Source organism: Astatotilapia calliptera, chromosome 15, assembly GCF_900246225.1.
Source record: "Astatotilapia calliptera chromosome 15, fAstCal1.2, whole genome shotgun sequence".
NCBI lineage: Eukaryota > Metazoa > Chordata > Actinopteri > Cichliformes > Cichlidae > Astatotilapia > Astatotilapia calliptera.
Genome location: NC_039316.1, coordinates 6847054 through 6860887, shown reverse-complemented (window position 1 = coordinate 6860887; position 13834 = coordinate 6847054). Strand labels below are relative to the sequence as shown.

The 13834-nt window shown below is 40.9% G+C and overlaps 2 protein-coding genes across 9 annotated transcripts in view; one reads left to right on the top strand and one right to left on the bottom strand.

The window, feature by feature from the left end:
- Positions 1–3914, bottom strand: part of eya4 (EYA transcriptional coactivator and phosphatase 4) — a 50508-nt gene extending 46594 nt beyond the window's left edge. For all 7 annotated transcript variants that reach the window (XM_026143371.1, XM_026143369.1, XM_026143368.1 and 4 more), the window contains exon 1: positions 3543–3914. The gene's annotated coding sequence lies outside the window, so the exon portion shown is untranslated. The remainder of the gene's footprint in view (positions 1–3542) is intronic.
- On the top strand, positions 2108–13611 carry LOC113007044 (zinc-binding protein A33-like). 2 transcript variants are annotated; one of them, XM_026143381.1, is made up of 8 exons: positions 2108–2989; positions 3165–3278; positions 11185–11248; positions 11383–11478; positions 11560–11790; positions 11902–11924; positions 12109–12227; positions 12359–13611. In XM_026143381.1, the coding sequence occupies exons 2-8, from the start codon at positions 3247–3249 to the stop codon at positions 12865–12867; spliced, it is 1074 nt and encodes a 357-aa protein (XP_025999166.1). In that variant the 5' UTR covers positions 2108–2989; positions 3165–3246; the 3' UTR covers positions 12868–13611. The 2 variants fall into 2 exon arrangements, with proteins under 2 accessions (XP_025999166.1, XP_025999164.1); XM_026143379.1 differs by lacking the exons at positions 2108–2989; positions 3165–3278 and having other exon boundaries at positions 10656–11248.
- The last annotated feature ends 223 nt before the right edge of the window (positions 13612–13834 follow it).

Genomic DNA, 13834 nt, shown 5'->3' with positions numbered 1-13834 from the left:
AGTTTCATGGCTTATATCGTGAATGAAATCGCGCACGGTTCAGCATTTAAGTTACTTTGTACGTGTGTGTGCATCTGTCGGTTAGCCCTTCAGTCACTGCGTTTATGTGTGAGCAACAGGAGAGCGAAGGAGGGAAGCGACAGCGTTAACTTCAGCATATCATCTTCAGCCGAGGGTGAAGTGGAGAGATAATTGCAGAAGTAAATATCAACAATGAAAATGGAGAAGTGTAAGTGATAGGGCCGCTTGGCTGCCTCTGGACCACAGACACAGTGGCTGGCTAGCGCACGAAGATAGTGAGTGACCCTATTAATACTAGACAGGAGACAGGTTGGCGGAGGAGTTCGGAGAAGCCTGAGGTGATTGTCTACAAGTTAAGCGAAGATGAGGCGTTGCGATCAGCCAGATGAGGACAGAAGCTACAATGCGTCCTCGTCTTGTTGTCGCTACTGTCATGCACGGAGTGACGCGGCAACAAAGGACTGCAAAAAAACAAAACAAAACAATGGAAAAAGGTGCCATTATCCCAACAGGGTGACACTGAATGGCTCCTTTCTGGTATGTTGCGCAAAAGGCGTCAGAAAAAAGAATAAGCTGCAAAAACACACACACACAACCTGCAAACACAAAGGTCCTCCCCGTCATTAGATCTGTTGTTCCCAGCAATGTGGTAAAGAGTGCCACTAACTGTACCTATCTCAAGTTCTCCATCAAAATACACTTTTTATTTTACTGTAACACTTTTTGACTGTAATCGTGAATACTACAATGTGCATACAAGTGTGTTGCTCTTTCTAAAAGACAGATACAAGGGATTTGTTTACTTTTACCACAAAGACTGATCAGGGTCTAAAATGTTTTTCCCAAAATATGGACAGGTATGAGCACAAAATTGGGGCACTCCAAGTTGTTCTTCAGTCTGCGCAGTGTTTTGTTGCCGAGTGTGTTTGCATGTGTGTGCACTGTGGAGTTTTCTGGCTCGATCCTTTAAACTAACTGGCATCCTTTTAATTTTTCATAGCGCTCAGCTCCTCCTAGCCTGAAACCGAAGACAATAATGCGTCTCTCAGGTGAATTGATTTGTGCCCAAGCCTCCCTGCTTCCCTCAACCCCCACCCTCTCCCTCCCTCCCGCCCTCTCTCTCTCACCTTTGTGGAGGACATAATCAGCCTTCTATTCGAGCTGGCTGGGTTTCACCCTTCCCTTCATGATTTATTCTTCTTTAGCGGAAACGTGATGGGCAGTAAACCCACAAAGAGCAAAGTTTACTTCATGCTTGTAATGGAGCATTTGTCTTAGTTTTCCTTAGTTGTTGTTTTTTTTTATATTAAAGTATACCACAAATAAGCCACAAGGAGTTTTGCTGATTAAAAGGGGATCTTTTTTTTTTTTTTAATGTCAGAACTAATTCTTATTAAATGATGCTGTCTATCTGCCCCAGCTGCCCTGCACGGCCCTAAAACCCACCCAGCAGTTACCTGACACTAAACAGGGAATCAATAGTGCCTGCCATTTCCTTCGGCGTCCCAGAAGAGAGAATTATATTTCTCACTATGGCTATTGACAGCGACATAAGAAACACATATGGGACGGCAGAGGGTTAGAAAGTGGACCAAATAGCTACACCGCGGTAATTTCACGCTATAAAAGCCGAAGGAAGGAGAATGTTGAACAAACCGCAGACTGCTGCAGGTCGGAGTGGCTGCAGGGAAAAATCATATGTTAAATTTGAGTTTAACCTCGCTGTCTTAGCAATCGCTTATATGCAGCTATCGATCTTTAAATGACACGAGCAGTTTCCAAGATTACCAGTTAAGGATTAGTCTGTGCAAAATTTAAACTGTTTACACCCCCCCCCCAAAAAAAAAAAACCCCTAAGGCCTCTGACGTTTAAATGGTCAATATTTACATTTGCTTTTAACCTAAAAAGTTAAAATAAACAAATAAATAAAAATACAATATTTTATTCTGATATGAAGACTCAAATCTTCATATCAGAATAAAATATTTTATGCTAGGCAGGTTTAGGCCTAACGCAACATTTCTATAAACAATGCGATATGCATATATGAGTTCATTTTTTTAAGTACAAAAAAAGATTTGGAAAATGTAAGAGTGCGATGCTGTTCTTTATTCTGGTCATTTTAAAAGGGATAAAACAGTGTGTTTTGCAGCCCTCCTCCCCGTTTCGGGTCAGGGTTAAACAACATAAAACAGTTTCCAGATAATGAAACGGATACTCTTAGAGTTCTCCCACTAGAGGAAAAATAAAATGAATAAATAGAAACAAATGTGACGTGTTAAATACAGTTTATATACGGGATTATTTAATGCCTTAAGGTGGCCTCTAATTAACCGATATTACAAAGAACCAAAAAAACATTTAAACAAAAAATGTAAATATACTAGCAAACGCCAACACCCACTAAAAATCCCCTTTGGCTGCATCAAAATATTTAATCCTAAATATTTCACATTTCTGGTGGGATTATCATCCTTAGACCGAGCCGTAATGTAAAATGAGATAGAAGGCCAGTGCAGGGGTTTACAATTTTCCAAAAATTCTCCACACTCTAAATCTTGCGCATTAATGCGCGTTGTTTAAGTATGAGCCCTTAATGTGAAATCTAATCTGTATGGATTACGGCGCAGTAGGCCCCTATCAGATTTTGAGTCGGCGTGTAACTTGTCATGTTGTTAGAGGCAGGCCAATAGCCGGGGGCCATTCAAGCCCTGAGAGCCCGGCAGTGGTATAAGATTCCCATTTCCTACATATCAAATATAAACACAAACTCCACGTGGGATGAGAGCCGAGATGGAGAGAAAAAGCCATGGACACGCGGAGGGATGAAGACTGAGAACTGAGGGGACACCAAGGGGACTAAACTCCTTCACGTGTCCACAAACTGAGAGGGGGAAAAAGAATGGACCGCACTGACCTGCAGTTAAAGACTGATGTGTGACCAATAACCACCAAAAAATAATCACTGTAATTTTATCATTCTTTTCTTTTTAATAAGAAAACCCTTTTGCACAACTATTCAGTTTTACGGGGAAGGATCTGACGTAATTGTCTGTTCATTTATTGCCATGTTTCAGCAAAAAATTACAGCAACCACTAAATCTTTATTATTATTTTTTTTTGTCCACTTGTTTAATATCAGGTAATCTATCGGTGTGCCGTGATTCCGGGGCTGGGATGAAGTCGGAGAACACACACTTAACACATCAGCGTTATTAACAGGCATGCACTGGCCTTACAACAACAATAACGTAAGGTAAAGACTTATATTAATAATAATATTATAGAAAACTGGACAGAGTCTATCACTCTTTGATGGAGGATAATTCATTTTAATGTTACTGATACATTTTACTGAATTGTTGTTGTTTTTCTTTCATATAAATGTTTTTAAATCGGAATTAATCAAACTCAACAAAACTATGACAGTTTTCTCGCTTCTGCCACCTGACCTACAATTTAAGTGTCTAATAATAAAGCCACAGCCGTCTGGGGAAAATACAAACTAGTTTAAACATACCTGTGTTAAACCTATTGTCGTCCCAGCGAGAAATCAGCTCCCAGATTCTCTTCACTTCTTGCGAGCGCTCATAATCAAGTACTGCGTGATCGCCACACAGCTCTCCCTGCCGTCTGCAGGCTGTCACTGACCGGGATCAAAACACTCAGCTACTGCTTGCCATTATCAGCAAGAGTCCAAAAACAAGCCGATGAGTTATTCAGAGTCCTTAAAACAATTTTACAAACTCAAACACGGGTCCCGAGGCTCGCTTTCGGTGACCGGAACGCTCGCCCCCGCGGGAAACAACATTATTTTCAGTCCGCGTCCAAGTTTGAGCACCAGGCAGTTCAGAGGCATGGGACATTATTGAAGATTGCTCCTGCGCATGCGTCCAGCTGCCATGCGGATACTACCGGGCAAGAGTCCAAAGAAGTAATGGGGTTCAGAGTGGGGTGGGGTGGAGGGGACCAAAATGATTTCTTATTAATAGTTTGGCCCAAATGATGTGCTCACAGTTTTATATATCCCACAGGAGCAAAAACATCTAGCTATCAATCTATCTATCTGGTCTCCAATTAGTCCATTAATCCAGTATTATAAAGGATTCAGAAAAAAATTTGTATAGCAAAAGTATATATAGACTTTTTACTGTATTTTTATATTCAAAAACAACATCCATAGAAAGCCAGCTTTTTAAAAATACACAGTACATATGTAAACATGAAAGGCAAAAATGCAAACTTATGCAAACAAGTCAAAGGAAAATGTGGTGGTTAATCTGTATACAGTTACAGGCAGGGGATCAGACAGAGGACAACGATGCCAGAAAACACGCTGGAGATGCAACGAAAAAACAAACAGAAAACAGCATGAGAGTAAAGTCAGACAGGACTGTTTTGGAGACGCCCCAGAAAGATGACAGGCTTGGCCATGGGGTCTGTTTATTTGAAATATTGTTTGTTATGGCTTATAGATTCTCCGACTGTTGGGCCCCGCTGGCTTCGGATCAGCGCTCTTTTACCATGCTGTCATTTATTTAAGATCGTGATGTCAGCGACCACTCTGACTGATCGCTGATTGTTGCTTTAGAGATCCTGTTAATGTTCACACACGCATGCCCACACACACACACACACACACACACACACACACACACACACACACACACACACACACACACACACACACACACACACACACACACAGATACAAGAAAGTGAAAAATGCTTTCCACTACTTTCTTTTACTATCCCTCGCATACACACACTCACAAACACACAATTTTTGTTTATGTGCAAAGTTTTCTTGGTAATATTATGTAAGATGAAAAGAGCCAAAGTTTCTGTGGTTTCAAATGCTTTGCACAAACACTAAAAAACAAAAAAAAAATTTCCTTGTTGGACTGGCTGGCAGTTTAACTGGCAATCCCAGAGACAAAAAGTCAAGTCGCCCTAAAGAAAAGGCAGGAAAGTGGGAGCAGCCCTTTACCAAAACTATACCTTCTAATGGAAGTAAATATCTTTCTTTGTGTTTGTGGGTAAGAAAGGAAAGACGTATCTCACATTAAGTTTCATAGCCGCTTTCACGATGTTCATTTTTTACAGTGATCACCAAATGACAGGGCACAGAAATGAGGTCTGTCATCTTCCAAAGTCACACTACTGCACAATTTAACTTTTTCATCATTTATCACATGGAATTGGACAGGATAAGTAGTGCAAAGTCATTTGATGCCATTTGTAGCTGGCATGACATAGCATCATGACTGATATGTGTGTTTTGGCACCGCATTGGGCGGGTCAAATTCAAACCCTTGGCATGGCTTGTGTACAGGAACTTGCATGGCAAATGGTACCCTGATGGCAGAAGAAAGAGAAAGCTGTAGTTGCATTTTCTCTCAAATACACAGCAATTAGAAAAAAATGCTTTATAAAATAGACTTAGAGTGTTATCTTGAAAGGAGGTGAAGCACAGTGCTCTGTGACTAGTACCCCCACTCTCTTTTAATATAAACACTTGGAAATATCAGTCTCATTTTCTTATTTGTCACCTAGTTTAAACTATGTAAACAGCCAACTTGTTGTTGTGCACGTGTCAGTCTGTTTTACCTGTGCTACCCCCTCACCCCCTCTAACACCCCACCTCTGAAGAAAGTCTATGAATAGCACAGTTTAGCTGAATCCTTGTTTGACTCCTTTAATAAGGCCTAGCCTGTTGTGCCTTCCTGCTTCTCAGTCCAGCAGCAGAACCCGGGCCTGGACCCCGCCGCTAAGTGATTGACACATTCTGGCAGAATGAATTAAAACCTCGTGCTGTGACACATCCCAGAATAGCAAGAAGCTGTTGCTGAACTGCAGTCTCTAGTGCCGCATGTCAGCAAGCTTAAAAAACTTGGCAGAACATTCTGCACAAAGGAAGCATGTACAGGTGTTTGTGTGTTCCTCTTGGTGTGTGTGAGACTGCCTGTGCGTATGAGCCGACATGCGCTGACGTACGGTATGTTAATGCTTCAGCTACATCAGCAGTCTAAAGAGTTAATCCAACAGGCGGCCTAAAGCAGAGCCGCAGTGCCGATATTTGTCATGTTTTACACGATTTTGTGAAGCCCGATTGACGCTTTTTCAATTAAACTGAGACCACTTTGGAATTTGAAGGCAGTGGCAGATGGATCTATTTTTTTGGCCAGCTGTTCTCTGGAGGGTGACGCTGGGGTGGGGTGCGGGGGGGCTAAGCCCCAAGATGTTTCGTGGCGTAGGACTGTGAGTCTGTGTGCCAAGTCACAGAGCTCCCGGTTCTTGCCAAGCAGGGGGTGGGTTGAGAGAAAATGCCATTTAGCTGGCTGGTATTTATAGATATGTGAGGAACTTGTGCTCAGTCCTGGCCGAGGTGCTGACGACGTAAAACGAGAGGACGATTCCAGAAGTCGAGTGTCAGGGCACACAGATAAAAATACCCAGTGAAAGATGGGTCCGGTCATTAGTGGTGCAGTGTGGCATGTGACATGGCAGCATTTCAGAGGTGATTTATGGTTATTACTACAGCTAACCTATACCTCTCCCTTTCCTGCCCCCACCCTACATCTCAAATTGGTTTGCAAAATGGAATGGCAAATGGAGTTTATTTCAGGGGCCGAGTGCCCAGAAAAAAACAGAAGAAGTGTGGAGCAATTTAGACTTTGGCAAGGTGCCACGGCTCGGTGTAAGATTTTACCACAATACTGGGAAAACATGATGATAAATTACACTTCTAACAGCTATTTAAGGTGGAAACGCAGAAGGCAAAAGCTACTTTCATGTTACCACCAACCCCGTGTTACTGCAAGAGCTGATAAAGAGCATATGAAAAGTTTTCCTGTGTCAATCATATCATACTGGACAAAAATGATGTGGGCTGATGATAGGTTGTGGGGGTAATGATCTCACTTCAGGTCACTGCCTTCTGTAATTGCCCGGAGCAAGCTGCCACAGGGAGGAACAAAGGAAACATTTCACACGTCGTAAATTCATGTAATGCCCTGCTGCAGAGCTGCTCCTCTGGTTACATTGCTCCTCAAAATTTCTTTTTGTTTTGTTTTAACTTAGTTAATCATTAAAAAAAATAACAGTTTGCATTCAGACAGTGAAAGTTTCTGACACATTTATCTTAAGAATATTTACAGTTATTAAACTCACCTTCTTAATGTGAGTCAAGTCTTTTCTCCCGTCTGTCTCTGCTCTTTCCCCCCCTCCTCCCCAACTGGTCATTGCACATGTTGTTCCTCCCTGGTCTTGTTTTATCTGATGTTTCTTCCTCTTAAAAAGGAGTTTTTCTTTCCCACTGTCGCCAAGTGTTTATTCATTTTTGGTCATCTAAAAAGTTTTCTCTTTATTTTCGTTGAGTCTCTACCCTGCAATAATAAAGCACCTTGAGGTGAGTTTTATTGTGCATTGAACAGAAGAAGAAGATATATCCAGGGAGAAAATTTGCACTTGAAAGAAATGTAGTGTGTGATTTGCATGGCCAGGCAGGAGGGGATGGACATGAGGTCTTTGCTCTCCTCTGACCCACCAGAACGGTGCCCTAGCTGGGTTACAGACTTCCTGATTTACTAATAAGGCACTGATAAGGCCTTACTAATAAGGCCCTCTCCCGCTTAACAAAACACACACTTCAGCAGTGTAGCCCACCCCTTTGTCACAAGAGAACTTGTGAGTAGGGTTTACAGAGGCGAGGAATGATTTGCATGTTAATGGATTTGCGGATTCTAAATGAGGTCAGTTTACAGTTACACCTTTTTGCATGCATGAAGGTCTAACGTCTAATTATGTCATTTTAATGAGCTGAGATGAGCTTTAGAGGTCTAAAAAAAATGCTTTGAGATTTTGTAATATATATATGTATACTGTATCAAAAATGTTCTCCAAAGTCTCCAAACACATTTCAAATATCATACAACACTTTTCTCCAACACTTGGTGTCTCACTGAACTACTTCCCAGTATTTAGTCTTTTGTCCCTGGAGGCAGATGATGGAGCATATGCCTTACTCGCTGAGATGGAGATCAAGTGTGTGTTAGAGCAGCTGAGAAGCAAGATGGAAAGAGCAGGAAAGTGTGTGATTTCGTCCTACATTCAGAGGCTCGAGAGGCTACTCTCATGTGTGAAAGCACAGTGCAGTGTCTGTGTTTCACTTAGAAGCATGTGGTTTGTGTGTATGTGTGTGTATTGGGTAGGGGTATCAGGCCAACAAAATTAGTTTACCATCAGCTGTGCTCTCGTTCAGTCCCGGCCACCATCCAGTATTTCTTCCAACTCTCTCCATCTAATTGTGGCTCTGGACGGCTTTACAGCACCACCCTTGGGATGCTACTGTGGCCAGATCCAGAACACTAGGCTTTATGTAGATTGAATGTTTTATGGTTATGGACATAATATTTAAGTATAGAAACAGTCGCACCACAGCACCCTGCTCTAATAATTATGCCAGCCTGTAGGTAAGTGGGAAAAGCTGTGTAACTGACCTCACACTGCGTAGTGTGAGAGATGTAGATAACCCAACAGTTGAATCAAATCAATGCCATGTCTCAAGTTGGTTACATTAAGCGGGAGGGGACAGACAGACTCCACTTTTTTTTTTTTTTAAAGTAGAGCGGGGAGAGCGGGAACTGTAGTAGCCACATGGTGGTGAGTGCTGTCATGTTAAAACAGTTAGCCTTTGATAGCTGCTGCAGTGGTCAGAGGACAAATCATTAGAAATTTTCACTGTCTAGAATCTGATGGATGTAGCTTATGTGTGTGCCTTCACGCAAATGCATGGCCATGAGAAAAACGATTGGTGGGGGGAAGAGAATGGAAGAAAAATGATTGGTGGTGTGCTTTTGCTTGTAACAGTGACTTGATGTAAGTTAATCGTCAATTTGGAAAATACGTGATCTCAGATTCTACGTAGCCATACATGACTTTTACCCAGTATGTATCTGCTTCAGAATTTCTAATGTTAAATCACTTCAGTTTTTATATATGTACCACCAAACTGGATCAAGAATCACCTCAAGGCACTTTACATGGCACATGACTTACAATATGAAATAAGTATAAATAAAACGTGTGATTTTATCATGGTGGAAGCAAGACAGCGGTGAAAGATACATGTTTTTTGTTTACATCTTTTGGTGGAATCGGGTTACCTGCTCTTCAATTATTTTAGCTGTTTGGTGGTTGTTGAAATGTTTTAGCCTGGTACCGGGGGTATTAGGGTTCAACAGGTTTTAACTGCTTATTACTTAATTATTTTGTGTAGTATGAATGGAGGTTTTTATCAGTATGAAAAACTCTAAAACAATTAAAAGTCCAAAAAGTCCTTGTGCTTGTTTGTGGTGAGCAGCAGATCAAACAAGTTAAGAATTAGAGACGGATTTAAGTGCCCATTCAGGCCTACAGGTTTTCTCTTAGCCATTGACTAAGCAAAAACCTGTAGTGATCCCGTATGTGTCAGGATTATCGGAGCAGTTGAGACGCATCTTTTCTAAACACCGGGTCTCGGTGGCTTTCAAACCCCAAAACACGCTGCACCAAAAATTGGTCCACCCCAAGGATCGCGTCCGCCGACACAAACAGACTAACATAGTGTACACTGTTAAGTGCCAGGAGGATTGCCAGGATTTATACACCGGAGAAACCAAACAACCTCTGGCGAAGTGGATGGCACAACACAGAAGAGCTACCTTGTCAAGCCAGGACTCTGCAGTCTATCTAAACCTACAGGCCAGTGGACACTCTTTCAATGATGAGGATGTACACATCCTGGACAGGGAGGAACGCTCGCAGAGTCAAGGAGGCCATTTACTTGAAAAGGGAAAGACCATCTTTGAATTGAGGAGGGGGCCTAAGGGTACATCTTTCACCATCTTATAATGCTGTGATTGCAGCCATTCCCCAACTCTCTGTGAATGGTACTCATGGCCATTGATCAGTGGTTGTTGATCAATGGTCATGAGAATTTGCATAATCATGATGAAGTAACTGACCTCCCAGCCCATTGTTCCTTCAGTGGGCCGGTTTCAGTCATTATGCAAATGTACTGTTTATAAGATTGGGGAAACCTGCAGTCAGCTGAGACTGAAGAAGTCACTTGGATGAGTGACGAAATGTTTCTCCCACTGAAAACGCTACGTCCAGATGAACAGAATCAACTTTTGGAGAACACAGATCTCCTTCCTTCTTTCACATAATGGTATGAGCCAACTCTTTCTTTGCATGTGATTGGCCACATGGTGTGCCCCTCAAAATAAAGTCCCATCCCTACCTGCATAGATTCTCAGCAGAGCCAATAACAATTGGGCAATTAACAATTGACATTATTAACTGCCGTATGTGGCCTGCAGGTTGGAAGTCTGGCACCTTGTGCTTCCTTAGTTTTTTAAACAAAACTCAGGGGAGCGTTATTGTAATACAAGCCTTAAGTGTAGTCTCTCTGTCCCCCTCTCTGTCTTTGCTTAACAGAAACCAACCAGGAAAAAGTATTTCCTCCTTCTAGTGCAAATCATGTGATTGTCTCACAGGGTCAAAGAAAGCTCCTCCCCCAGTGTTCTTTTCTTCTTAGTGGACAGGAAGAAAGAAATGACATCTGCACCCACAGCTGTCCTACGTATGTAGATTTTCAAAAGAATAACAGGATAGATAATCCATAAAAGATAATCCATTAAATAGTTATAATAGTTGTTAAGGTCAGTTAATAAGAGTTTTTGAAGCTGCTTCAACCGTGAGTACTAAATTTGAGCAAACTGGAGTGACTCTTTGAAAGTGAAAGTGAAAGTAAAGCTGCTTAAGGAAAAAAACGACAAAATGGCTTCTAATGTATCACAGTCTGAGCTGGACTTCACCTGCCCTGTTTGTTGTGATATATTTAAGGATCCTGTTGTCTTGCTGTGTGGTCACAGCTTCTGTAAGTACTGTCTTGAGGAGTGGTGGAGGCAGAGTAGCCTTCAGGCTTGCCCGGTCTGTAAAGAAATATTTCCTATGTCTCGGGCACCACGTAACCTGGCACTGAGAAATCTCTCTGACAACCTGAGAAGAGAGAGGAGTCAGGCTGCATTAGCATCTAAGGAGCTCTGCAGTCTGCACAAGGAGAAACTCAGACTCTTCTGTCAGAATGATCAGCAGCTCATCTGTGTGGTTTGCAGGGATGCAAAACAACATAAGAAACACAACTGTGTCCCCATCAACGAAGCAGCAGAAGAGCACAGAGTAAGCAGTGCATGGATATTTGTTTTTAATTTGGTAGTTAACAAAAGTTAACAAATGTTTTTTAAATAATCTAAGTGAAACCTAACTAAGTGATCTCCCGTATACTATGTAATAATTATTCACTTTATTTATAGACTAAAATCAAGATTGAGGTGATGCACTTAAAGAGCAAACTGGGGACGTTTGAAGCAGAAAAACTCAGATATGATGAAATGGCTAACCACATTAAGGTAAGTTACAGACATATAATGCTATTGAAGCTAAACCAAACATTGTATCTTGTCTTCCATCAGAATTGTGTTTCTCCTCAGCTCCAGGCCCAGGATACAGAGAAGACCATCAAAGGAGAGTTTCAGAAGCTTTACCAGTTCCTGAGAGCAGAGGAAGCTGGGAGGATAGATGCAGTGAGGAGGGAGGCAGGACTCAAGAGTCAGACAATGAACCTGAAGATCGTAAACATGACTGCTGAGATCTCCTCACTTAGAGACAAAATCAAAACCTTAGAGGGGGAGATGAAAGCTGGAGACATGGCATTTATGATGGTATGTGTGGTAATCAATACTTTTGATTTAAATTTTGCCATCTAACAAAATCTGAAGCACAGATTTTTAAAAATAATAATTTTATTATAATAATTCCTCTTTATTTGATAGAACATCAAATCCACTATGGAGCGGTAAGTACAAGAAACTGCTGGTTAATGATGTATTCAAGTTTGAAAATCCGTCCATCATAACCACTCACTTCTCTTTGAGTGACTACATGTGAACAAAAAGGCAAAATAAATAAATAAATCAAATAAAAATCAACGGCGGTGCATTTGATTTGTTTTGTTTAGTTTTGTTTGGCCATTCTTTTAGATCTCAGTGCACACTCTCAGATCCAGTCACTCCATCAGGAGCTCTGATCGATGAGGCCAAACACCTTGGGAAACTGCTCTTCTCAGTCTGGATAAAAATGAAGACTCTAATCCAATACAGTAAGCAAAATATTGTTGTTTCTGACTCCCCTTTTTGACCTTATATCTGAAGTTCCCTTTGAACATTTTCATTAAGTAAAAGAACAGGATGTTGTACTAAAACCTTTTATTTCTATTTCTTTACCTAATAGCTCCTGTAGTTATGGATCCCAACACTTGCTCCCAGGGAATGACTGTATCAGAACATTTGACAAGTCTAACATCATGTGATTCTACATTATTTCCTAAAAACCCTGAAAGGCTGGATGGTTCAGATATTCTTGGATATGAAGGCTTTAGTTCTGGAAAGCACAGCTGGGATGTAGAGGTAGATGGTTACTGGACTGTTGGTGTGGCTGCTCGAACCAGTGTTTCTTATTCTAAAAAGATCTGGGGCATCTATGTGTGTGTTTGCACTAACATTCTGCGTGAACTTACACCAGAAGAAATTGACAAACAGGTAATGGAAGATTCATTTCCTCAGAAGGTCAGAGTGAACTTAGATTATGACAAAGGAATACTATCATTTTTTGACCTTGGCCGGAAAGTGCCCATACATATTATCAGATACACTTTTACCGAAAAACTCTTTCCATACTTTCGCGGTAAGACAAAAATTCTTCCACCTGAATTGTCAGTAGGGATAACACAAGTAAAATAGACATTCTGCAAAACTACAAAGTCCTCATAAAATAAGGACTCATTTGAAACTCTCTTTTTTGTAATGTTGTGGATATTTACAATGTAACCAAAATTTTCAGTGATTGAATGTAATAGATATACAGTATTTCCACAATGCCCCATATTGTGGCTAATATCGGTCTACATGTATACAGAGTACATGAATGAATGGTTATGAGGTAATACCACATGACAATAGTGTACGACAATCTCGCTCTCTTTTTCAGTCTTTTCACCACTAAAACACTCCCATGTATGAATCCACAGCCGTGCTGATACTGAATCTCGGTGGTATTACAGCTGGAATGCCTGCTATGTTTTTTCAACTAATGAAAGAATGAAGAAAAACAAACAGAGGGGCCAAATTAAAAGAGAAAAGGGATCGAGAGAAGAAAACACTGAGGGAGAAAAGGGAAGAATGGAAGAACGGGGCATACGGCTTCATTTAGTCTGGACTCCTCTGCATGTTTTACACGAGTGTGAGTCTGCTTTTGGCAGAGCTAATGAAGGTTCGAGATGGAGAATGACTGACAAGCCTGCTTAACTGTGGTTGTGAGGGAATTATGTTGAATTACTTTAATTTGAGAAACGTGTATTTTTCAGATTTATATGAAGGGAATTTTGCTTTTGCTATTTTGAAAGTTGTTTTAATCATCAGTATATTGTTCATATTTACTGAGTTAAAATTGATTTGTAAATGTACAAACCTTACTGCAAACTCAATTGTGTCAAATTTCAATTTCTGGAATAAAAATGTGTTTCCTCTATGGTTTGTTGTTGTTGTTGTTGTTGTTTACTCACACTGTTTTCCCTACACAGTCAATTTCTTTAAAAGTGTAGCAACTGTTTTTCTCTCTCAAAATCCCCTTTAAATAATCAATCATTTGATATTTGAACAGAGAACTGAGCCACTGAGCAGAATATGTCAAATGTTATTTTAAATGAAT